Source organism: Barbus barbus (assembly GCF_936440315.1).
Source record: "Barbus barbus genome assembly, chromosome: 3".
Lineage (NCBI taxonomy): Eukaryota > Metazoa > Chordata > Actinopteri > Cypriniformes > Cyprinidae > Barbus > Barbus barbus.
In genome coordinates this window covers 32,765,969-32,790,108 of record NC_136731.1, presented here as the reverse complement: position 1 = coordinate 32,790,108, position 24,140 = coordinate 32,765,969, and the positions used below count along the sequence as shown (strand labels likewise).

At 37.3% G+C, this 24,140-nt stretch overlaps 3 protein-coding genes across 3 annotated transcripts; all 3 read left to right on the top strand.

Moving 5' to 3' along the window:
* The first annotated feature begins 401 nt into the window (after positions 1-401).
* Positions 402-4,596, top strand: LOC306851548 (protein unc-119 homolog B-like). The gene is made up of 6 exons (XM_079387856.1): positions 402-886; positions 971-1,084; positions 2,786-2,876; positions 2,975-3,147; positions 3,269-3,433; positions 4,493-4,596. The coding sequence occupies exons 1-5, from the start codon at positions 601-603 to the stop codon at positions 3,400-3,402; spliced, it is 798 nt and encodes a 265-aa protein (XP_079243982.1). The 5' UTR covers positions 402-600; the 3' UTR covers positions 3,403-3,433; positions 4,493-4,596.
* LOC306851451 (matrix metalloproteinase-25-like) lies at positions 4,493-9,676 on the top strand. Its single transcript, XM_079387692.1, has 10 exons — positions 4,493-4,628; positions 5,153-5,285; positions 5,426-5,585; positions 6,115-6,410; positions 6,556-6,735; positions 6,878-6,974; positions 7,048-7,127; positions 7,787-7,936; positions 8,143-8,421; positions 8,514-9,676. The coding sequence occupies exons 1-10, from the start codon at positions 4,530-4,532 to the stop codon at positions 8,768-8,770; spliced, it is 1,731 nt and encodes a 576-aa protein (XP_079243818.1). The 5' UTR covers positions 4,493-4,529; the 3' UTR covers positions 8,771-9,676.
* Positions 9,677-9,872: 196 nt separating this feature from the next.
* Positions 9,873-23,984, top strand: LOC306851428 (uncharacterized protein). The gene is made up of 14 exons (XM_079387649.1): positions 9,873-10,099; positions 14,474-14,728; positions 15,249-15,344; positions 15,903-16,088; positions 16,274-16,357; positions 16,452-16,517; positions 17,052-17,081; positions 17,167-17,274; positions 17,536-17,668; positions 18,131-20,043; positions 21,217-21,936; positions 22,018-22,125; positions 23,104-23,214; positions 23,304-23,984. Exons 2-14 carry the CDS (start codon positions 14,481-14,483, stop codon positions 23,353-23,355), a joined length of 3,855 nt encoding a protein of 1,284 aa, XP_079243775.1. The 5' UTR covers positions 9,873-10,099; positions 14,474-14,480; the 3' UTR covers positions 23,356-23,984.
* The last annotated feature ends 156 nt before the right edge of the window (positions 23,985-24,140 follow it).

Genomic DNA, 24,140 nt, shown 5'->3' with positions numbered 1-24,140 from the left:
AGTTTTGTCATGTGTTTACTATAGCTATTTTTGCATTTACATCCTTGCTTTAAAAGTATTACTTTCTTTCAAAATTGTATTACTGAACTCAAACATTTGAACAGAGTAAGGTAACTTGCATTTGATTAGCTGCATTTGTTTTTTTGGCCTCCTGTGACCTCCTCCTTTTTAGGCCACGACCCACCAGTTGAGAAGCACTGCTGATACATGGATAGGTAGCTGTGACTTTATTTACAACTCACTTTTATCACACTTCTTTCTGTCATCTGTATTTATTAATTTCAGTCCTGCAGATCTCATTCTCCTTTTCCACTCACTATTCTCCATATCCTAATTCTGCTATATAACTCATTACATTCTATATTGTCTGATTCCTTTTTGTCCTTTCATTGATGCCATAGTTGCTGTGTCCGTGTTTAATTGAGGATTGTCTTGGATTAGCTGTTTGAGAAAGCCTTAATCTGTTTGAGTCACTGAGACAGGTTATAAGAAAAGAGCTGAGGGTAATCACAGAGAGTGCCAGGCAATAGATGCGACTGTGTTAGTTAACCTGAGAGAAACGTTCGAGGAAAACCAGATCTCTTTGGGCAAAGACTTTAGATGGACAGTGAGTGTGTCAAAGAACTACAGAGTGAGGAAGACATGGAGCAGGAAATGTCCTCTGAGAAAGACGAAGACAGCGAACCAGAGGAGGAAGATGAAGCTGAGGAGGATGAGGAGGAAATGGCAGAGATGCAGAACAGAGGGGATCTGAGGGATATGGAGGTCTGGAATGGGTTTATTTCGGGAGCAGGACTGGCAGCTGAAGAGGAGGCGCTGCTGGACTGGAAGCCGGGTGACCCTGTGACCCCTCAGTATGTCCTCAGGCTACCAGGATACACAGACGGTGAGGACACCATTTTTGTTTGTGTGCTTTTGTTCTTTTACTGCAATACTTTCTTTTTTTTACTGTTATTGGTTATGTGTACAGACTACCTGTGCTCCCCAGAAGACAACTTCTACAATATTAGCTTCTCACGATTCAAAATAAGAGACCTGGAAGGTGGATCGGTCATTCTGGACCTAAAACGACACTGTCCAACAGGTATGTTAATGCATTTTTAACACTCATTTTCTGTTTCATGTGGGTGATTTTGTAAAAGACACATAACTTGGCTGTGTGATATTTCAGAATGTGTTTGAGAAAGAAATGTGTTTATGTTAATGAGGAGCAAAACATCCCATTTGACCTCTAGTGGACATTATGTGCAGTAGCATTTTAAAAATGTCTTGAATTTCAGCCTTACTTCTCTTTGTTTTGCTCTTTCCTAAATAAGTGTTATGTTAGAATGATTTATATACCATTATAGTATTTAGTTTGTTTTCATTCAAGTTTATTAATTTTGTTATGTGCTTAACCCTTGTGCACGCTTATGGACATTTTTGTCCATTTTAGTTTTGGGGGTTTTTTTTGATCATTTTGCCTGTGTTAATGTTAACTGCATAAATGTTGGCTCAGGTGAGTATTTTTATTGGAATTTTAATATTCTAGCTTTATTTACTTTAATAAATCTATTTTACACTAGGTACAAAAAAAGTGAAACACTCAGCACCTTTTGGACAAAAATGTCCCCATTGAAACCCATTAAAACTGCCATTTTTAATCGCAGTGCCGCTTAACTCTAAAATGATGCAATTTTTGTTAAAAGGCTTTCATTCTGTTGGCAAGGCTTCAAAATTGTTTGGTCTATAAAGAGTCTATAAAGCAAATACTCGCTTTATTCCTGTTTTCTGCTTCTGCATATTATAGAGCCAATTGGATAAATAATGCAGCTATAATTGTGTAGGTGTGTTGGTATAGAGGTCAGAGTGTGGTTTGTATGTGTGTCATAAAAACTAAATTGTGTGTGTGCTTGTAATATCTGCGAAAGAAAAACTCTACTGTAAATCACAAATCCAAGCACTGTGTGCACCAGCGGAGTTTTGCTGGCATCTAATGGGGACAATTTGGTACTGCGCCCAAACAAAATCTTACTGAAAGCTAATTTTTTGAGATATCAACCACAAATTTGGAACACAACTTGTTTAGATTTATGGCTTTGATTTTCTAGCAGGTTTAGAGTTCAACATGTAAAATAAAATATATAAATTTTATATAAAATATTGTTCATAAAGCATTTTCATAAACTTTTTTTTGTTTAATTTTTTTTAAACTTTTTTTACTTCATTGATAATCTGCCATGGGTCTTCTTTAAAATGAGACCAAACATAAGTCTGTGCTCCCCAAGCTTCCAATTTTTATGACCGTTTTTTTAACATGGACAAAAAAAGTGTAACTTCTTTTTATTTATACACAAGGGTTAAGTTTGTTTTATTGATTTTATTATGTGCTTTCTTCATGATTTTGTCAAATAATACAATGTATCAATGCATTGTATATTTATGTACTATTATAATATTTATTTATACTTTGAATTAACATTTATTTTATATTCTACGTTTATTTAGAGATTTTACAATGTGATTTTTGTCACGTTTTTGTTTTTGTCAAATTATACAGTGTCAAAGCATTGCATTTTTTACTATGATAGTATTTGTTAATATTTTGAATTAGCATTTACTTTTATATTAGCATTTGATTTTCATTTTTTTCATTTGTGTTTTAATTTGCCTTTGTCATTTTTATTATTACAGTTTGGCTTTTACAGTTTGGCAATTTCTCATTTTCATTTAAAATGTCACATTTTCAGTTAAATTAGAACAACTGTCCTAAATATGGTATAAATTCCTCTTCTGTCTCTCACAGAAATAAAGGATGCCATAGAGCTGGACGCAGGCCGTTTCATTCAGTATCATTTCAGTCCTGCGTTTCTCAGTCTCAGGGAGATTGGAGCCACGTATGTTTATTTATTTATTGCTTTGGAGCCTTTAGAATAGATTGAAAGTTTTAATCCAAATCAGTATTTGCATAATGTGTAATCTCTCTTCTGAACAGGCTTGAGTTTACAGTGGGTGGTAAGGCGGTCAACAAGTTTCGGCTGATTGAGAGGCATTACTTCAGGGATCTGCTGCTGAAGACGTTTGACTTTGAGATCGGTTTCTGTATCCCACACAGCAGAAACACCTGTGAACACATTTACTGCTTACCAGATCTGGATTCACACACAAGTGAGTAACACGCACAAACTTACAAAGCATTTAACACATTTTACAACTGCATGAAAAATATTCATGTGAACATATGGGGCTTGTGTTAGAGTACAATGTTGACTATATTGTGTTATTTCAGTTGAGGAGATGATCAACCACCCTTTTGAGACGCGGTCAGACAGCTTCTACTTCGCCAATAACACACTAATAATGCATCATAAGGCAGAGTACTCCTTCAGCCAGGGGCTGGAGCTCAGTGAGATCCAAACCTAAACTTCAATCAAAGTATGGCGGCAGAAGACTGGTAATATGATATACAGAGTAGTGCTGTATATTTGGTTTCATAAACCATAAACTAGGAAAAGGCATTTTACAGATGTTTGTGCTGGAGAGATGTTGTGTTGCTTGCACACTAATAAAAGACCTTTATCAGAAAGCATGCTGGAGATTTGATGTTTTGTCAACTCAGCAAGAATAGATGGGGTAAAGGGAAACCCTGATGATGATTAAGAGAACAAACATCTTGAGGATCCATAACATGCCTAGTTTATTTATTTATTGCAATTAATGTTTCCCTTAATTCATTCACTTGCGCCGAAGCTCATAACATCCTGTCTATTTTTATCAGAACACAATGCATAGTACCCTTTCCTCTCATCAGGGGGTCTTACGCCTCCAACATAATTATAGAAATGGGAAATTATACTCTCTGTTTTTATACTACTTATGAAATACAATTTATTTCTGTGAAGGCAAAGTGGCAAAGCTGAATTTTCACCAGTTACTCTAATCACGTCACATGATCCTTCAGAAATCATTGCTCAAGAAACTTGTCATTGTTATTCATTTTGAAAACATTTGTGCTGCTTAATATTTTTGTGGAAACAGTCATATTTTTTTATAATATTATATTATCATCTTTTGTAACGTTATAAACGTCCCATTAATTATTATTAATGTCTTTAAAAACAACAACAACATACTAACTCCAAACAATTGAACTGTAATATAGGTTTAAACTACATGTCCATGTACTGTAAGTGCCATATGGTTATTCACACACAGCAGCTGTGATCAGGGGTCACACGTGCATTCATGAGAGGATGCTCCCACTGAGGGGAAGTGAGAGAGAGAGAGGGGTGCAGGACAGTATTGATCAAAACAACTCCCAGCCTCTTGGGAAGCAATCTGAAACGGCGGTCAAAGCATGACTGTGTGGATGAAGAATACATGCTCTATTCTTTATTTAACTCTATAACTTTAGCATCATTTTTTTTGTTGTAGATGCCTAATGTTAACAAACTTCAGCTGTTTCGTGATTCGCTATTAATAGTTTTTGTGGTTTATACACTTACTGTGGTAGTTTTGAGGGCGTGAACAGCCCGTGGATATCATATTGAATGACCATGACCGCAGTTCTCGCAATGATCGGCGCCACGCTTCTCAGTGTTGTGTGCGCGCGACCTGCGCTGATGCCAGATCAGTACGCGCGAGGAGTGGTAAGAAAATTCTCTCTGTGTAAACAATTTACATGCAATCAAATATTTTAATGTAATACAGTGTTTTAATGTTTAAAGTATTTGAATGTATATCGAGTGCAATGTTGATCATATAAGTGTCAGAAACGTTTTTAGGGGCTATAGGCCTATTTGTCATTATTTTCAGATACAATTTTTCAAGTAAAAATTTTAAGTTCATGATCATCTTCATAAACTTTCAACATAAAAAATCGTTTCAAAAAGATAAATGAAAAAACAAATTAAACTAATTACCTATTTGGATGATAGCCTATAATCTAATAATCATCAAATACAAAAGTAGACTAACTGTAAATAACACAAGCTATCATAACAAATCTGAAACATAAACTGTGTAGATTTTAAAAATAAATATATTAGATTGTGCATCTCTCTATACAGTCTTTGTAAATTTCAAGTTTGTGTGCTTCAGTGCTTTCAGAACATGTTTTTTTTTTTTTTTTATTAATCATAAAATATATGTGAGTTTTTGTTTGTGTGTGTAGGACTGGTTGATTCGGTATGGGTATTTACCATCTCCAGACACTCTAATTGGTCGACTTCACACCAGGGAGGGTATTGAAAAAGCTGTCCGTAAAATGCAGCGTTTTGCTGGTGTTGAAGAGACTGGCAAACTAGGTGACAGTTTTTTCCTCATTTATTTGTACTGTAATGCTTTATAGGTTCAACCAGATGGATGAACGCCCCTAGAGAACATATACCATGATCTTTCTGTCACTAGCTCTGATGATTCCACTTGTCCTTTTGTCAAATTTTAGATCATGCCACTTTACAAGTGATGGCCAGACCTCGCTGCTCTCTCCCGGACACCTTCAGCTCTGAGGGTCTGCTGAAAGGAAAGAGGAGAGGAAAAGAGAAGATGAAGAGGAGATACACTCTGCCAAGGTTGAGCTGGAACAAGACGGATATCACCTGGAGGTGTGATCTTTAAGTCTCCAGTAATATATTTATACATTGTAAAAAAAAAAAAAAAAAGGTTCGTAACTTCTACAGAAAAAAGTAAAAATGCTACAGTAAAAACCTGGTAATTGTTAACCAAGTTATCTTACCATATACAGTGAAAACTGTAATTGATTTATGGTTTTTGCAAGTAAATTACAATATAATTTATAGTGAAAGGTACAGTAACAGGACATTCCCACAAGTCCTTGAGTAATACGTCACATATGATTATAATTTATATAAATCATTTGATATAAATTCTATAATTTTTGTGATTAGTTTAGTGTAATTTCTGTTACCATGACGGTGTTTTGTGTTTTGGTATATGACCCTGTGCTCTATCAATATACACAAATATTTGGCATGTTTTATGGATAGACCACTGACAATAAACTCTGATTCATCTTGTGGCTTTATTTTTTGTTACAGTGAAGCCTTTATTAATGTAACATTTTCCAGAATATTCATGTCCAATAATCCCACATCTTTCCTTTCTTTTCCTCAGCGTGCAGGAGTTTCCCTCTCCCTCTATGTCTCCCACTTTACATCCAGGGCTGGTGAGGCTCATTTTGACCTCTGCCCTCCGAGTATGGAGTGATGTCACACCTCTGCGTTTCCACCCTTCTCCATACGACCCATCACCACAGATAGACATCAAAGTCACCTTTGCCAGCGGCTATCATGAAGATGGATATCCTTTCGATGGCAAGGGGGGCACTCTGGCACATGCATTCTTCCCAGGAAAGGGAGATCTTGCTGGTGACACACACTTTGATGATGGAGAGAGCTGGAGCTATGGAGGTAAATGAAATGCTGTATACATCTTTGTGGAATGTATATTATATATATTATATTATATAAATCATTATCTACAGATATTCATTGATAAAACAACAGGACATCGGTCATATGTGCTTAAATGTTTTATGTTTCTGCAATTCCACAGATTGGAGCAGCTTCACAGATTTATTCACAGTTGCAGTGCATGAGTTTGGTCATGCTTTAGGCCTATTTCACTCATCCTCCAATGACTCCATCATGAAGCCTTATTACCATGGTCCTGTGGGAGACATGCACAGCTTTTCCTTATCCCTTGATGACAGACTGATAATACAGGCACTTTATGGTACCCCCTAATATGTAAAAGACATACATTATATAGATAGATAGACAGACAGACAGATAGATAGATAGATAGATAGATATATACATAGATAGATAGATACTGTAGATAGATGCCTAATTTCTCATGACTGTTTACCATACAGGAAAGAGACAAGCTTTTAAACCTTCTCCATCTGATGTTGCACCCACAACTCATCTGCCCCACTTCTCGACACCAGCTCCTCCACATCCTCCCTATTAGTGAGTAACACTGTATTCATAACAGGTTTCACAATGATTGTTATATTTTTCCTATTGCTGTTCTCATTTTCAGCCCAGCAGCCTCTGCTGATCGCTGTCAGGGAGGTTATGATGCAGTCGCTAATATCAGAGGAGAGGTTTTCTTCTTTAGAGGTATGATGTTTGTTTACACTACCTTTCAAACATTTTTTTAAAGAGGTCTGTTATGCTCATTAAGGGTGCATTTATTTGTTAGAATGAATACAGTAAAAACATAACCGGAAGTAATTGTTTTCTATTTTAATATATTTAAAAAATGTATTCCTTTGATGACAAAGCTGAATTTTCATCAGTCATTACTCTAGTCTTCAGTATCACATGATCAAGAAACATTTTTTCTGAATTTTTCCTCTTCATGGTATCCTCACACAACATATCCTGACAATTACTGGTAGAAAGTTATTCTAAAAATAGAAAAGTGAAAGAAAATATATTGTTTCTCATTCTTGTATCGTAACGCCGTTCAAGGAGAACAGGAAGACGAGGAATTCGAAATAAACAGATCCTTTAATGGAATAAACTTAAACAACTTTCACAGATCACAACATTAACGAAACTTTACTTTACTTTAAGACTCGGCGAAGGCTAGAAAAAAACTGAATGATTATAAAGGAACAGGAACAAAGTAGTGAACGAGATAATTAACACAAGACAGGTGAATAGGATGAATCATTAACTACACAAAGACAGGAACTACCAAATAAGGGCAAAACAGAACGGAAAGGAACCCGACACGTGACAATTCTCTTCCTCAACCATTTGCTCTTTATCAGGTCCACACTTTTGGAGGGTACATCATTCAGGCTCATTAATGTCCTTGACTGCAGCTCTGCTCCACAGCTTCTGGATAGGTTTGCCTCCAGAAACAGCCAGAGTTGATGCAGTATATGAGAGAAGAGATGGACATATTGTATTCTTCATAGGTAAGAAAGAAAAAAAGAGACCTCAAATTTATAAAAAATTTTAATAATATATAAAGAGCTATTAACCAAAGTAAAAACATGGTAAGAATAGAATATGTTTATAGAAATTTCATAGTGACTGATAGATAGATTTTTTTTTTTGGCTGTGGTACAAAGGAGCATTTTCATGCTTCATGTTTAATCTTTTTCATTGTGGTCTTTCTCAGGTAATCAGTACTGGGTATTTAGAGACACAGTGTCCCTCCCTGGGTACCCGCGACCACTTTCAGAATGGGGATTATGCACTTCTGCAGGAGGACTTCCAGACAGGGTGGAGGCAGTATTTGTGTGGCCACACAATGGGAAGACGTACCTGTTCACTGATGGAGAGTACTGGAGGTTTGATGAAATGGGAACAGAGAGGAAGCTGGAGGGAGGGTATCCTAAACCAGCATCCATCTGGGGGATGCCCTCTCACCCTGACGACATCATTGGATTTCTAGATGGTAAAATGTTTCTTTTATCATAATTTTTTTAAATAATAATTTTCATTTTCTCTCAAACCAAACTCAAACAATTTTGTTTGTATTGACCTCAGGAGACACTTACTTCTTTAAAGACTCAAACTACTGGATTTTGAAAAGAGGAGGTCTGAACCATGAAGCTGCTTCCCCAAAGTCTATTGCTACTGACTGGATGAAATGTGATGGTCACATTTCAACTCGCACACCTGAGATTTCCACAGGAGACAAAGATTGTACTTGTGTCCAGAGTACAGCAGCTATGATATGTGCTTTGTCATCTGTGATCTATTCAATTATCACAGTTTTGATATTGGTTCTTATATTATATTGATAATATACATATGATTTGTGTAGTATTTACTGTGTTGTTTTTTAATGTTGTGATATTGCCTGTGAAGTTAGTGAAAATGTACTAGATTTTTTACTTTGGAACAAATTTCTGCCATCGTCTGGATAGGAAAGTGTCCACTGGTTGCACACTTTAGAATCTCAGCAGATGTGTAATATCGAGACTGTTTGCCAGTTTATTGAATACTGTGTATTCTGGCATCTTAAAATTTGTGACATCCTCCTTTCTACAAACTATACAGCATACATTGTAGTACACGCTATAAATAAGCAGTGTTTATAAGTACACTAGTAGATGGTCTGGAAGCTAACACACAGTGGACTGAAAGATAAAAAACAATACTTTAATCAGTATTTGATTTGCTTCTGAAACAAACTATCATTTCAAATAAAGATTTCATGTAATTTTTCTTTCTCTATTAGATTTTATTAATAATGTATAATAAAACATATGTGAGGCTTATTCTCTGTATAATATTGATTTTTGACAAGTTTACATCCAAAATGAATTCAGCCCATGCACGCTATATGATTTTTTCTACAGAAGTACTATAACAAATTTTGGAGATCATAAAATGCACCACTACTTCTTATTGTTATCATACTTTTATTCAGTAGAGATGCAATAAATTGACTAAAAGTTCCAGTTATGGCATTTATAATGGTACAAAAGATTTTTATTTCACATAAATGCTGTCTTATTCATTGATGTGGGAAAAAATGTAGCCAGCTTCCACAAAAATTTTAAGCAGACAACCATGCTTAACATTGATGATAATAAGATATGCTCTTGAGTTCTGATTTATAATGAATTATAAAGAACAGGGAAGAAAAACAGAAAAACACTGAAGAGTAATGGCTGTTCAAAATTAAGCTTTTATATTTTTACAAAAAAAATTAATTAAAAAAGGATTGGTTGTTTTGATTTACAGTATTTTTTTTATTTTTATTTTTTACAAAATTGCTGTTTTTACTATATTTTTCATATTTCATATATTAAAACATGCATAGACGTTTTTAAAAAAAAATCTTTCTTCGAAGCACCAAAACACGCTTGCGTAGGTGAAGCGAGTGAATGGAATTGTGGGAAATGTAGTCCACCGTCAATCCCCGGAGAGTATCGCGAGGTCGTCACGGTGACGTCCAAATGAGCGTTACCTGTTCGTTCTAGCCAACGTTGCGTACATCGTTTTTATTTTACAAGCATTATTTGAAACAGAATCGCTGGGTTTTGGCTTGTTGTGCCACAGTTGCTCGGTCTTTGGCCTGTAACGGTTCTACTTGTGTTCTCTCCCTGAGCGGGATCACAGAGGTGCGTATCACACACACGTTACTGAAGCTCAACGAGCAGTTAGCATGCTGTGTTACTGTGGAGGATCCTGCTAGCACGCAGGACAAAGTTAGCGCGATGTAACAACTCAAATGCTGTTATACCAGTAAACATTGAGGGTATTTAGTGAGTAACGTTGTTACATAAACACTAAAACTGAAGGCGAGTCAGCGGGTTGTTGTGTGGAGGCAGCATTAGCAGCACAGGAGGCCTCGGCCTGTTGCTGGTTTAAGACTGTGTTTAAGACCAGTATCTGTGTATTAAAGTACAGTGAACAGGCTACCTAGACAGCATGTTAGACGTAACTGTTAGTATGGGATGAGCGTTTATCACGCCTTTAATGCTACATTTTAACATATGTTTGATCAGTTGTGTACAACACAGTCTCTGTAAATTACCTCTGTAATTATTAAACAGCCCTAGACTTGAACCACACTGCTTTACTCTCCATCGTCGTGTGCTAATTTTTCTTTCTTTCCAGTCATATGTCAGAGAAAGTGCTGATTCTTTCTATTTCTGGACAAATGGTGTTAGTGATTCAGCACATTAAAAGATTTACATAATGTACATGTCTTTAGAAAGCTATTCGTTTAGGCAAAATTAGCTTCAGGGTGTAATTTGGAAAAACATTGTAAATGTGGAATTCTGGGCATTTTAGGGTTGCGTAAATTCCCCCTATTTTTGAGGCATTAAGCATCACCACAATACAACCATAGCTCAATAATGAAAAGAAATTAAACTATTTGAAAAACGATCAAGCATATTTTAAATATATATCATGCTTCATAATATCATATCATATACCAAAGAGGACAGCTGTGAAATAAATTAATTCAATTTTTAATTCATTGAATAGGTTCCTTTTGTGTGAACAAATAAAAAAAGGGGAATAAACAGACCCGTAATGCCCAGTATTGCATTTTTGCTAAACTTCAAAAAAGGCCTTAAATTATTATGTTCAAAATTTCAGGGAATTGTAAGCATTTTCCAGTCACTAGGCACATAGAAATAACATTTAAATTTGATCCATTTGTTTTATTAAACCTTGTCATCATGATTGCCTGGCTCAATTTTGTGTTACTTTCTTTATAAGTTATAAGTTATAGTGTAGGGATGGGCAACTTTGATAGTGACGAGGGCCAGAATATTTTCTCATTTATATATATATATATATATATAATTTATATATATCGGGCCAGATTACTAATCCACATCTACACACCTTTTACATCGTCTTACTCAATCTCCTTTTTACTGAAGGAAATGAAAGTATAATTAATGTAATTTGTTTTTAAAGATATTATAAACTATAAAACTTGTGCAGTTATACTAATTCAGAAGCGAAACTTGTTGTCAGTTGACAGCAATATTACCCCAACAAGCCAATGTAAACATCTTAATTGTATTGTCTGTAAATTTGCAACAAACAAATGTACAGAGGTCTTACTTTTTATTAGTGGCCTACAGAATATTCTCAAAACAACCTAAGAGGATAGTTAAACAGGGCTTATTTATATATAAAAAAAACCCTCCAAATTTACTTTTTAAAATAAAATTTAAAAAGACCTTTTTAAGACCTAAACATTTCAGTCTTTAAAAATTTTTGCGAAAAGGAAAGACTCAAGTATGAATTATTATATTAAATTACATATATCTTAGTCGCTTAATTGTTTATATTTTTATAATGCATTAGCTTCTTGTCGATCCACTGGTTCACATTTAAAAATATGTAGCAAAAATGGCAGATAGGCTTCTAGACCCTTTTCATGTTAGTAAACACTGTGACGTTTTTCTGTGGGCGGAGCTTAGCTGGAGGCAGAAAGATCCTCCTGACCGCTTCACTAACGCTAGCTAGGAAGTCTGTTAGCTTGTTTTTTAAACAATAACTTGGGAAATTCCGATTTTACCTGCATATGTAAGGGCTGCATACTGTCGGGACCGCATTATTTGAAAAGGTTAACTTTAACGGAGGAAATTGGCCGACCTGTACTCACTCAAAGGATGGACGATCTGACAGGTTTCCCTCCGGTTGAGTGACTCACATCTAAAGTCTACAGTAAATACAAACTCGCCGTGTATCTAGTCATGAAGATGTAAGATACATTTCAAATTCAGCAGGCAACTATTTTTACAGCTACATTATTATTCCAGCCACAATTACTCATAATAATGTATACAATTACACCCGATTAAGTATATAAATCGTCAATTTGTTGTTTTACACACATGCACTCAGACATTATTTCATACACGACATAGTACTGAGATCCATAACAAATCTTTAGACGCGCCCATAACAACAAAAGACAATACTTTATTGAACCTTTTCTGATAAGAAGTGTGCCTTTGACGATAGTTTCTGTCCAGTCCGCTCATTTTATCTCGTTATTTGAGGGAATAACGAGATAAAACAGCTGTCTTTTGTTTTTTTTGTCTGGCAATGGCAGCAGCTTTAAAATGTCAATTTCAATATTTAAAAATTCTGACTTTATATCTCACAATTCTGATAATAAAAATCAACTCATTCTCTCTTTTGAGTTATATCCCACACATCTGGCGTTTTCCCCTCAGAATGGACAAACTCACTATTAGTTAAATCAAGTCCGAAATACGAAATATAAAGTTTAATTTGCGAGAAAAAAGAATTGAGACAAAATAGGTAGCGTTAAATTTAAAATGTTATAGGTTTAAATAGTATTTCATGCTATAACTGTAGGGCAAATATAATATGTTCCCTATGAACTGTATATGTGAATATTATGTTGACCAATTGTTTAAATCAAATTTATGCTTTAAAAGTAGAGTAATCATGCAGGTTTCATTCATTAGTCTGTCTGTTTAAACGTCTGCGTTTAGCTTCAAATGGCGTTTTTGATGACAGTATTATATAAAAATGATTTGCATTCCGATTCTGACAAACAAACAGTACATTTGATCTCTTATTCTGTGGATTTTTCCCGTTTCACTCCGCTTTTTACCATGTGTTTCTGCAAGTGACGTCTACATGAAATTGGTCTGTTTCAACGGCAACAAACATTACCATTGATTATTTAATTTTTTGTATGTTCTTTATGGCATTCAATTAAAAAAAAACATAAACAAACATTACTGCGCATGCGCGCTTTTGTGGCCCTAACCTAACTTCCGGTAGACATCCAAATAGAATCAATAACAGCTATAGCTTATAAGTCCCTCTAGAGTAGATTATTTTTTGATAACACGCTAAATATTTGCTGCGTAAATCAGACGGACTTATTAAAAATCAAATTAATTCTCTGCCAGCAGGAGGCGCTTTGAAGCGGGAGAACTAGAGGTTTCCCCGGTAACGCTGCTTTATCAGGCATTAATGTTACATGCAAGATGCAATGAAAATGGCACAGAACTATTTTTTTTCTAAAGACAAGCGCCTGACTTTGATTCAGTGAAATCACAGCCTTTTGAAGATTAATCTACATAGCAATCCTTGTCTTTCCGTCCCCAAATTTAAGACCTCTTAAAATTAAGACTTTTCGTACCATTTAAGAGTTTTCATGGCCTTAAATTTAAACAATTATACCCGTGGAAACCCTTAACAGGAACCCACAGATCTTGACTGGAAAATACTGTTTTCATGGCCTTTTTCTCAGTTTTTATTCGCTAATGTTAGTAAATGTTTACGTTGGAGTACACGTCCTACTGCGCTGTTATTAATAGGTGAGCGGTTGAAAATAGCGATCTCTCCTGTTTGGAGACAGTATTAACATCATAAACTGAAAGCAATCTTTACGTGATTTACTTTTCAAATGTTTTAAATTTGATCATCGGAGTCTAATATAATCCAGCGGGCCGTGGGCCGCCAGTTGCCCATCCCTGTTATAATCTATAGTTATAAATTCTTTATAGTGTTTAACTTACCCCTGAATGTTAGGTATTATGTGTTTCATACAAACTTGTTGTTCTGCTAGGGTCTCTAAATAAAAATAAATCCATTCAAGATTGGCATTTTTGCTAGGTTGAGAAAATATCTAGTCAGTGTAATTTCCGTTTAATCTGTTTTTGTTACATTGTGATGAGCTGGTAAACAGAAACTAATACTTCTGTAGTTTTAATTCCATTTAGCTTCCTTCCTTCTCTATTAACTGTTTACATGTCTCTTAAAAAATTAAAAAAGGAACAAAATAATGCTCTTTATGCTCACCATTAACCACATATGCAGAAGGTGCCATAATGTCTCCCAGCAGCACACATATATTCACATTATTTATGTATCAAATGCTTTTATCCCAGCCAGGCCACTTAAAAAGTAGGATTGTGATATGCAAAGTTGTTCAGTTCAGTGCTTACTCATGAGTTCTCATGCTGTGTCTGGCCTCTCAGAGCAGAGATGTATAACGGTATTGGGTTGACCACGCCGCGAGGCAGTGGCACGAACGGCTACGTTCAGCGGAACCTGTCCAGCGTACGTGTGAAGAAGAACAGGGACGAGCGTGGAGGAGAGAGGGATGAGAAAGACAGAGAGAGACTGGAGAGCCAGCTGAACAGACAACCTAACGCTGATATCCTAGAGCACCAGAGGAAGAGGCAGCTGGAGGTGAAATGTGCCGAGCTGCAGGACATGATGGAGGAGCAGGGGTAAGATGAAAAATTATGATGAATTCCCTTTAGAGTTAATGTTCTGCATGTAGAGAATGTAGCCTATGTATTTCCTCTCAGTGTTTCAGTATCATATTTAAATCAAACAACGTGTCAGTCATGAGCACATCAACTGTAGGTTTTGTGCCTTATTACTCAGCTTCAGGCAAGTTTAAATATGTATGTGACAGATTCAGTATAACTGAATCTTGTTGTCATATTGTGTGAGGCTTATTCTTTTTGTTTTTGATTTACATTTAAAGTGAATTAAGCTGGATGCTCTCTGTACAACTTTTTAATGTGGAATTAATGTGTTTTTTTTTCTTATTTGAGCGTGAGAGACATCTTTCAAAAACTTGAAAAACTCTTACTGACCCTAAACTTTTGAACTGTAGTGTATTTAAAGCATGCACTATGATTTTTCCTGAGCTCTACAGCTTGCTTGGGTTTGTGTTATGATGAACATTCTTCAGGAGTAGATATTAAGAGCTGCCTCTGACCAAATCATCCTGTGTGACAGGTACTCTGCAGAGGAGATTGAAGAGAAGGTCAACACCTTCCGTTTGATGCTGCAAGAAAAACAAGAACCTGCCCCTCCTCCAGCAGAGAGACCAGTGTGAGTATTACTTCAGATCATCCAGACAGAAATGAAAGGGGTCATATGATGCTATTTCAAGTTTTCCTTTCTCTTTGGAGTGTTACAAGCTGATTGTGCATAGATAAGATCCCTGAAGTTGCAAAGACTAAAGTCTCAAACCCAAAGAGATATTCTTTATCAAAGTTTAAGACTCAGCCACGCCCCCTAAAACAGCTCATTCAAACACGCCCCCACATGTCTACGTCACGATGTGGAAATATTTGCGTAACGCCGCCCAAATGTTCACGCAAAGAAAGAAGGCGTGGTTTCAGTAACCGCAGTAGTGTTGATGCAGCGGTGTCAGAGAGAATCTGTGTGTTTGAGAGAGGTGGGGCATAGAGGACTTACAATAATGTACAGTATTTGAAAAATAATGTTTTTTGAACATTAAAGCATGTCAATATATTCTGTTACACCAAATACACAAAATAATGATCTTTAAAAAAGCATCATATGACCCCTTTAAGGCTTTTTAATGGCCTTTTCTCTGCACTGTTGGCAGTTTTATTCCCATCCATGTTTTGCTCTTTCTCACAGTGTGACTGAGACTCATGCACTGGCAGCTGCCAACCAGCAAAAAAATGACCGTCTGAGAGAAGCATTCGGTATCAGCTCTGACTACGTTGATGGCTCATCCTTTCATCCTGACCGGAAGGAGCGAGAGAAGGAGAAGAGGGAGCAGGAGAGGCTGGAAAGAGAGAAGCAGCAGCAGCAGAAGTACCAGTGAGTAGATGGAGGGGAGATTGACAGGGTCTTACCATGAGGAATCACTTTTTCCTTTATCTTTTGAGAGAAATAGCTTGATGTACTGCAATAACACACTGTAACTTTCAGAAGTCCAAACTTTGATGTGTTGTATCTTATCTGAGTACTTTTTGTTCTGTCTTTCTCTCATCATTTTATTTCAGGATTATTGTGTCTGATAACTCGGATTCATCTCCTGAGCGAAAAAAGAGCCGGAAGAAGAAAAATAAAAACAAAAGCAGAGAAGGGTAAACTGGAGAATGGAGAAATAATTTGGAACACTTAAAGCATGAGTTTTAAGAGAATAATATATTAATGAGTCAATTTTCACTCTTGTAACAGCTCTGAGAGCCCTTCACCCTCTCCTCGACGAGAGAAGAAAAAGGACAAAAAGAAAAAGAAGAAAAGGTTTCATTTAATGTCCTTAAATTACAATATTCTCTTAATTCATACTGGGAAAAGATGTATTAATTGCATAAAAATCAATATACCTAAATATATTTTATTCAGTTTTTTTATTACTTGAGACACTCTGGAATATATGAACCATTTAAAAAAAAAAAATCTTATTGGGAATGAGATTTTATATCTGTAAATAATTCTCACTTTGCTGATTTTCATAAACCATCCAGGAAAAGGTTTAATAGCCAGATTATTTGCATGTGGTAATATTATCACTATTTTGAGAAAAGTCATTTAATAATTGTGAACTTTGTCATGTTTGACCTATAATTTGAATGATTTTATTAATTGCAAAATCACTAACGTTTTTAATATGTATTTTTAGACCTGAATAAATTTCTTTTGAAATGATTTGTCATGTAGAAAATTTGCTTCTATGTGTCCAAAAAATGTTTTAGCATTAAAAATGCTCAAGAATTTTAATGATTCTGCATCATTTTTTAAACTGCTTAAATAACTAATAATTTTTTTTGCTTTCAGAGAGGAATCAGTGAAGAGTGACACAGAGAGGTAGGTTTTCTCCTCTTCATCACTGTAAGTTATTTTGATAACTGTATGTACTATAATTTAAAGGTTATCATTTGTCTTCCCGCAGTTCATCAGATGACCGAGAAACAACCAAAAGAAAAAGGAGTGACAATGAGACGCCACCTCCCAGTAAGACCCGAAAACGGCAGAGTGTATCCCCCAGCCCAGCTCACAGGTATCATTACATGTGCATTATACTATGTGATCCATAATGTAGTGTGTCCTCAGATTTTACTCTTTATATTGAGTCAACCTTAGCTTTTTCTAATGGCACTTGCAAGAACATTCTTTACCCTATAAATGTAATTATTTAAAATAGCTTGAAGATACATCAAATATGTGTGCTTGCTCAGCGTTTGAAATGGTGTAGTTTGTCAAAAATGTTCCTAATTGGTGAAAGTTTGTGTAAATATATATGCGTGACTTTTGTTTTCAGCCCATCCCCTCAAAGAGGGAAACCGCAGAATAAAACACATTCTCGTCCAGATGAGGGGAGGAAAGGAAGATCCCCTGACAGAAGGCGCCGTGGCCGTAGTGAGGAAAGTCCAAAAAGGATGGAAGTCCGAGAGGTAATGTGTTGTTTTGGAAGTCATCGAGGCATATGCACACTGTAATTATTTCATCTGATTTATTCGTTGTTTGTTTCCTCCTATTATTATATATGGTCTTTCCTTTTTAATTAAGCATTATATTTTTGAAGTAAACATATTATTAGTATGTATTCTATTCTATTCTACACATTAAATTACAGCTGAACACATTCAAATGGTCTTTGGCCTTTGTTGCATCTCCTGTGTTGCATTGTTTTTCTGTTTATTGTATATCAAGATAAAAATAGTCCAGTTTCTAAAAATGCACCGCAAGACCTCTGCATTGAATGTAAGAACTTGTCATGTAAACACTTGATACCTGGCCAAGTTATACAGGCCTTCCTTGAACTAGATTAGTTGAGCAGTTGTTCAAGCAACCCCCTGACTAGTTGATTTTGGAAAAGTAGTTTTGCACCTCCCTTTTGTCTTCCCCACTTTTAGAGGTCACCAAGACGTTCAAGAACGCCTGAGCACAGCAGAAGAAACAAAGGCAGAGAACGCGAGAGAGAACAAGTGCAAGAAAAACCTCAGAGAAGACGATGCGGCGACTCATCGCCGCCATCTCCACCAAAGCAGCAGCGGGACAGACGACCACAGATCGAAGAGAGAGAGAAACCCCCTCAGACAAGAAGACATGACTCCACTTCTCCATCTCCACCACGCAAGCAGCAGCGAGAGCAGCGACAACGGAGCGAAGAGAAAGAGAAACCCTCTCAGCAGAAAAGACACAATTCTCTGTCTCGCTCTCTGTCTCCTAAGCAGCAGAGCGACAAGAACCGAGGGGACAATGAGAGTAAAAACAAAGGTCAAAGAAGACATGACTCATCCTCGTCCCCTTCTCCTTCTCCACGTAAAGACAGAACAAGAAGAGGACACAGTGGAGAGAAAGAGAGAGCTGTTTCCCCCAGGGACAGGGAGAAGGAGAGACATGGGGACAGAGTGAGAGACAGACAGAGGAATAGCGATAGAGATATCCCATCTAGTAGAAAAGATGACAGAGGACGGGAGAGTGATAAAGGGAAGGAGCGAGACAGGAACCTATCTAGTGACTCCATGTCTCCTGCTAAGCGTTCACCTTACACCAACGGAAGGCAAAAAGAACGAGATCATGAACTAGAGAAGGAACGAGAAGAACAGCGGGAGAAGGACAGAAGACGGGAGGAGGAGATGAAAGAAGAAGCTTTGAGAAAAGCCAGAGAGAGCGACAGAGAAAAGGAGAGAAACCGCACTAGAAGAGAAGAAGGGTCTCGATTAGACAGGAAGTCCTCTAGTGGCCTGCCTGAGGACAGACGAGGCGCCAGAGGAAGTGAGACGGAGCAAGAGGTGGCCATGAAAGACAGGAGAACAGAGAACAGTCTTCAAGACCAGAAGAAGGACAAACAGATGCAAAAAGAAAAGCCTGGGCAGAAAGACAAACTGAAAGCTGCGAGCAGCAGTAGTAGTAGTAGCAGCAGCAGCAGCAGCGAAAGTGACAGTGACAGCTCCTCCTCGTCATCTTCATCCTCCTCCTCTTCTTCATCTTCATCCTCGGAAGATGAACAGAAGAAAAATAAAAGTTTAAAAGACAGCAGTGCTGCTGGTAGGTCAGTTTCTAACATTGTCATAGCTCAGGCTATTGCACGCCGGGAGAAGGAGATCCGAGGAAGGAATGCAGAGAGTGATGAAGGCAGAAAGATGTACCCTCCCACACAAAGACAGAGCTCACCTCCTGAGTCCCAGAGAAAAAGGGACGATGCTGATAAGAGACAGCGAGACATGGAGGGAGAGCGGAGACCTGGCCACTCCTCGTCTCCTTCCACAGGAGCCAAAGACCGGGAACGTGGAAAAGAGAGGTACACGCCCACTGAGAGTTCAAGCCCACCTCCTTCGCCCCCTCAGAGTGGCCGGGACAGGTACACCCCTTCAGAAGAAGCCAAATCTCAGAGCAGAGATCGAGGAGGCGAGCGATACACCCCATCAGAGCTGGAACGAGAATCTTCACATCCCTCACCTGGCAGAGGAAGAGACCGACAGAGCGACCGAAAGAAGGATGCATCACCTTTGTCTCTGAGGGGAAAAGCAAGGAACAACGTGCCACAGGTCAAACAGATGGCTTCTCGACCTTCACCGAAACGCACTCCACCACGACAGTACCAGGACCCACGATCTCCCAGCCCGAGACGAGGAGCGAGGAGACCATCGCCTTCACGAAACTCATCTCCTTTCCGAAGGGACCGCAGCCGGGAGCACCTCAGAGAGCGAGAGAGAGACAGATTTAGGGCAAGGCCATTGGACCGAGACCGAGAGCGTTCCAGGGAGAGGAGAACAAGGAGCAGCAGATCAAGGAGTCCCCGAAGACCAAGTCCTCTCTACAGGTTAGTCAGAGTACCACAGTTTTTGGAAAGCTAAACTCAACCTTAAAAGTAGTTACAGTAGACAGTCTGTGGTTGTTTTTTTTTATGTCTTTATCTTTTGCTGTAGTGTGTCAGTAGGAAATATCAGTTTAAATTTCCAAACATTCATTTAGCCGTTAATTGTAATAATCCAGTGAGATTTTAGTTTGACAACAGCCAGTGCTCCACACAGAGATCTGATCATCATCCAGTCTGTCTGGAATGACATGAAGAAACAGAACAAACCGAGACAGACTAAATCCAGAAGAACTATGCTAAAGTCTCCAAGACTCTTGAAGAAACCTCCCTGCAAAGCTACCTGAAAAACTATGCACACGTGCACCTAGGGCAAAAGCTGCTTTAAACGCCAAGGATGATCACACCAAATGTTGATTTTAATTTAGTTAGAAGTTAATTGATAAAGAAAATCTATTTATGACATTATTTTTGACCGCATCCTCATTTTACAGCTTTTAAATCTTTTAACAGTATTGTAGCTTTGCAGGTAGGTTTTTTTAAGCATCTTGGAAACGTTGCCACAATATACACTAGTCGAAAATTGAAGTGGATCAAAACCTTTCATCAAAGTTGTCCTAAAACTAATGCGTCTTATCTTGGACAACTTTTAACTTTTTTGATCCACTTCAAATGTCGACTACTGTATATATTTATGATGGGTTATATGGTATGTGTTTTCAAGTGTCTTGCCAGTGACATGCTTAAACTATTTCAAATTAGTTTTTTTGCATTTTTTATGATCTCTGTACTAATTCAGTGACTACCAAGGCTGCATTTATTTGATCAAACCCCATTTCAAGGATCACATGATCCTATAGAAATCATTATATGATGCTGGATTGGTGCTCAAGAAACATTTATTATCAATCTTCAAACAGCTGTGATGCTTAATATTTTTTTGTTGAAACCGTGATTTTTTTTTTTTTTTTTTTTCTTTAATTAGAAACTTCAAAAGAACAGCATTTACTTAATAGAAATCTTTTGTAACATTATAAACTTCTTTAAAAAAAAAAAAACAAGCTTACTGTTCATTCTGCTCACTGTAATTACATATAGAGTGTGAAATGAAGTTTATAATAATATACTGTACTCTTTGTACTTGTGGTTATTACAAAGATTTTCTCTCCTTGTACCCAGGTCTCGTCGTTCACCCTCTCCTTTACGCCGGCGCAGAAGTCGTTCACTATCAAGAGAAAGAGAAAGGGAGAGAGAGCAGGAGAGGAGGAGGAATCGAGAGCGAGAGAGACAGCGTGAACAGGAGAAAGAAAGAGAACGAGAGCGAGAACAAAGAACGAGGGCGCCACCCAAAGATCCCACTCCTCCACGCCGCTCTTCGTCATCATCCTCTTCCTCCAGTTCGTCCTCTTCAGCTTCGCCCTCTCCTCAAAGACAGATGAAGGGTGTGAAGTCTACAGATGCAGAGAAAGACAGATCAAGGGAAACTGATGAACAGAAAAAAAATAAGCAACCAGAAAGGAATTTGAAACATTCGTCTCCTGCCCCTCCTAAAGACACCCGTCTCCATTCCAACCAGGCCCATCAGCGCTCTCGCTCCCGTGAACCACCTGTCCGTTCTAGATCACCAATGACCAACCAGTCACAAAGCAGGGATCCACCTGGTGACCGATTAAGAGGCCAGTCCACATCTTCTGTCCATGAGCGGCACCACGGACCGCCAACGAGAGGAAAGACTGCTGTGAATGGGAAACCAGAGAAGGAGACCTCTGGCCAACAGCAGAAGAGAAGCAGCTCAAGCTCTTCATCTTCCTCATCGTCATCCTCTTCTTCATCCTCATCATCATCCTCATCATCATCCTCATCCGACAGCTCAGACTCTGAGACGGAGAAAGCCACAGGGTAAGTGCCAAATCATTCTGCATTTGTTCAGTTAAATTTATGTATATATGGTACCCTTCATTTCAATATTTATTTTTCCAGGGGTGTTAAAGCAAGTACAAATAAAGAAGCTGGCAAGAAGGCCAAAAGCCGAGCTTCTTCCTCCTCGTCATCCTCATCAGAAAGTGAACAAGAAGACAAGACCAAAAGGTAGAATATTTTGCTTCTTTTTTTTTTTTTTTTTGTCCTCCTCTGCTAAAGAAAATTTTGAATTTTCCACTGCATTTAATTCAGATTCAAAATTGACCCTCTAGGTTTGCATTTTCAGTTTTAGGTTACTGAATTATTAAAATAACGGAAAATGCCATAGGGGAAATCACATTGGCTGTGATTTTATTAAGGAAATAAATATGCACTGTGTTTCAAAGTAAAGCACCATGATCCAGTGATTTCAGCATCTCAGGGTGGCTTGGTTTACAGCAAATTCTGCCACACACAAATTCCTTTCTGCATCTACTCTGAATCTGGGTCACTTGTAATGTCTGTTTGGGACACAACATGAACCATCTTCACGAACTCGTAATGAGGAGCGCTTATGAACTGTTGTCAACAAAAGAGAAGTTTTAAGTGCTCTCTGCACTTTTCCACCAAAATAAAATGGTAGTGTTAACCGTAGTTTTATGTTTTAAAAATGTGTGCTGTAAAATACAATTATTATTATTGTTATTATTATTTATAATATTTTTAATTTACATAGAATTTACAATGGTAATATTTTCTTTTTTTAAATTTGGTAATTCAAAAATTCAATTCTTCTTTTTTTATATAGTATTATTGATATAATTTCAAGGTTTTGTGCAAATTGTCCGGTCCTTTAAAACAACCACAGGAAACAACCACCGGAAACTTGGAGCGATAAAAAAAATACACATTTTAAGTGGCAGTTGATCATAAAAAAAACTTCTGTTAATAAGTCATAAAATAATAGGAAATGAAGCTTTTTCTTAAACTTCTGTAAAAAACAGTAATTTAATGCCAAAAAAAAAAGGTTAAGAAACCCCCCCCCCATTCAGTATCCCTTTTCAAACTTAAATAAGTTACATTAGATAAATTGTTAACATGAATTGCATCCCATTTTACTGCTGTGCTCTAAAACACTGTCTCAATCATTTCCTTTAAACTCTGCAGTCCTCCACGGCCCAAGAGAGTGCCAGCAGACTCACTGAGAGACTCTAGGTCACTCAGTTACTCTCCTCCAACAAGGCAACGAAAACCTGCACATTCTCCACCCTCACGGCGGTCCGTACTGAACAGATCTACATATTATTACTGTAATTTTCAACCCACTACCCTTGCTAATATTGATCTTAATCTCTATTTTCCATCAGCATCAGCAGGAAGTCGAGAAGCAGATCTCCAGACAGTCGACGGAGGAAATAAGTGAAACCTTTTTCGTCTTCTGGACTCTCTTATCTGCCCCTCACTGGACTGAATCATCTCAGTATCGGATGGCTGAGACTAGTAATGTAACTAGTTTTAATGGTGATATTTTCACCATTAGTAGAGGAAGGTCTCTGAAAGCCTGGTTCTTTGTAACTCGTCCCAAAAGGGAGGATTTATTTTTACTTTTATGGTGTTATTAATGTTTTAGGAGAGGCCAGCTGTGACACTGAAGCTCTCAACAACTGTTGCTCTGTGCCAACAGATGCTGGATGCTATTTGTACACACACACACACACACACACATAAAATCACAAGTGTCCAGTGGTTTTCTGTCTGCTACATTGTTCTGAATGTAGATGAACATCTGTAATTTGGTGTTCAGAATGGACTATATTCTGTTCCTGCATATGTGGACAGTCTGTTCCTTTTTGTTTATTTGTGGAAAAAAGAATTATGAATAATAAAACGGCAGTAGAATCTTCTTGTCTGAACATGTAGTTTGTGGCGCTGAAGCTGATGCTAATACACAGCACATTGGAAACTGTATATTCATACAGAGGTTTATATATTCTTTAAAACTGAAGTATAAATTTTAAATAAAAAGACATTTTCTCATTGCTAAGATGAACGGTTGGTCGTGCCCCATTTTCATGTGTTTTGATGTTATTATATCAAGATAATATAAATTATATAAAATTATGTAAGGTAGTATAAAAATTGACATGACTTTTTCCGTTCTTGTCTGTTTTGGGGTTAAACGGATTGGAGAAAAAAAATTGAAA

Coding starts and splice junctions, on each gene's coding strand:
- LOC306851548 (XM_079387856.1), top strand. CDS start 601: ATGGACAGTGAGTGTGTCAAAGAACTACAGAGTGAGGAAGACATGGAG. Junction 1,085..2,785: donor AAAACGACACTGTCCAACAG/GTATGTTAATGC, acceptor TGTCTCTCACAG/AAATAAAGGATGCCATAGAG. Junction 3,148..3,268: donor AGATCTGGATTCACACACAA/GTGAGTAACACG, acceptor GTGTTATTTCAG/TTGAGGAGATGATCAACCAC.
- LOC306851428 (XM_079387649.1), top strand. CDS start 14,481: ATGTATAACGGTATTGGGTTGACCACGCCGCGAGGCAGTGGCACGAAC. Junction 16,089..16,273: donor CAGCAGCAGCAGAAGTACCA/GTGAGTAGATGG, acceptor ATTTTATTTCAG/GATTATTGTGTCTGATAACT. Junction 17,275..17,535: donor TCCCCCAGCCCAGCTCACAG/GTATCATTACAT, acceptor TTTTGTTTTCAG/CCCATCCCCTCAAAGAGGGA.
- LOC306851451 (XM_079387692.1), top strand. CDS start 4,530: ATGACCATGACCGCAGTTCTCGCAATGATCGGCGCCACGCTTCTCAGT. Junction 5,586..6,114: donor AAGACGGATATCACCTGGAG/GTGTGATCTTTA, acceptor TCTTTTCCTCAG/CGTGCAGGAGTTTCCCTCTC. Junction 6,975..7,047: donor CCTCCACATCCTCCCTATTA/GTGAGTAACACT, acceptor TCTCATTTTCAG/CCCAGCAGCCTCTGCTGATC.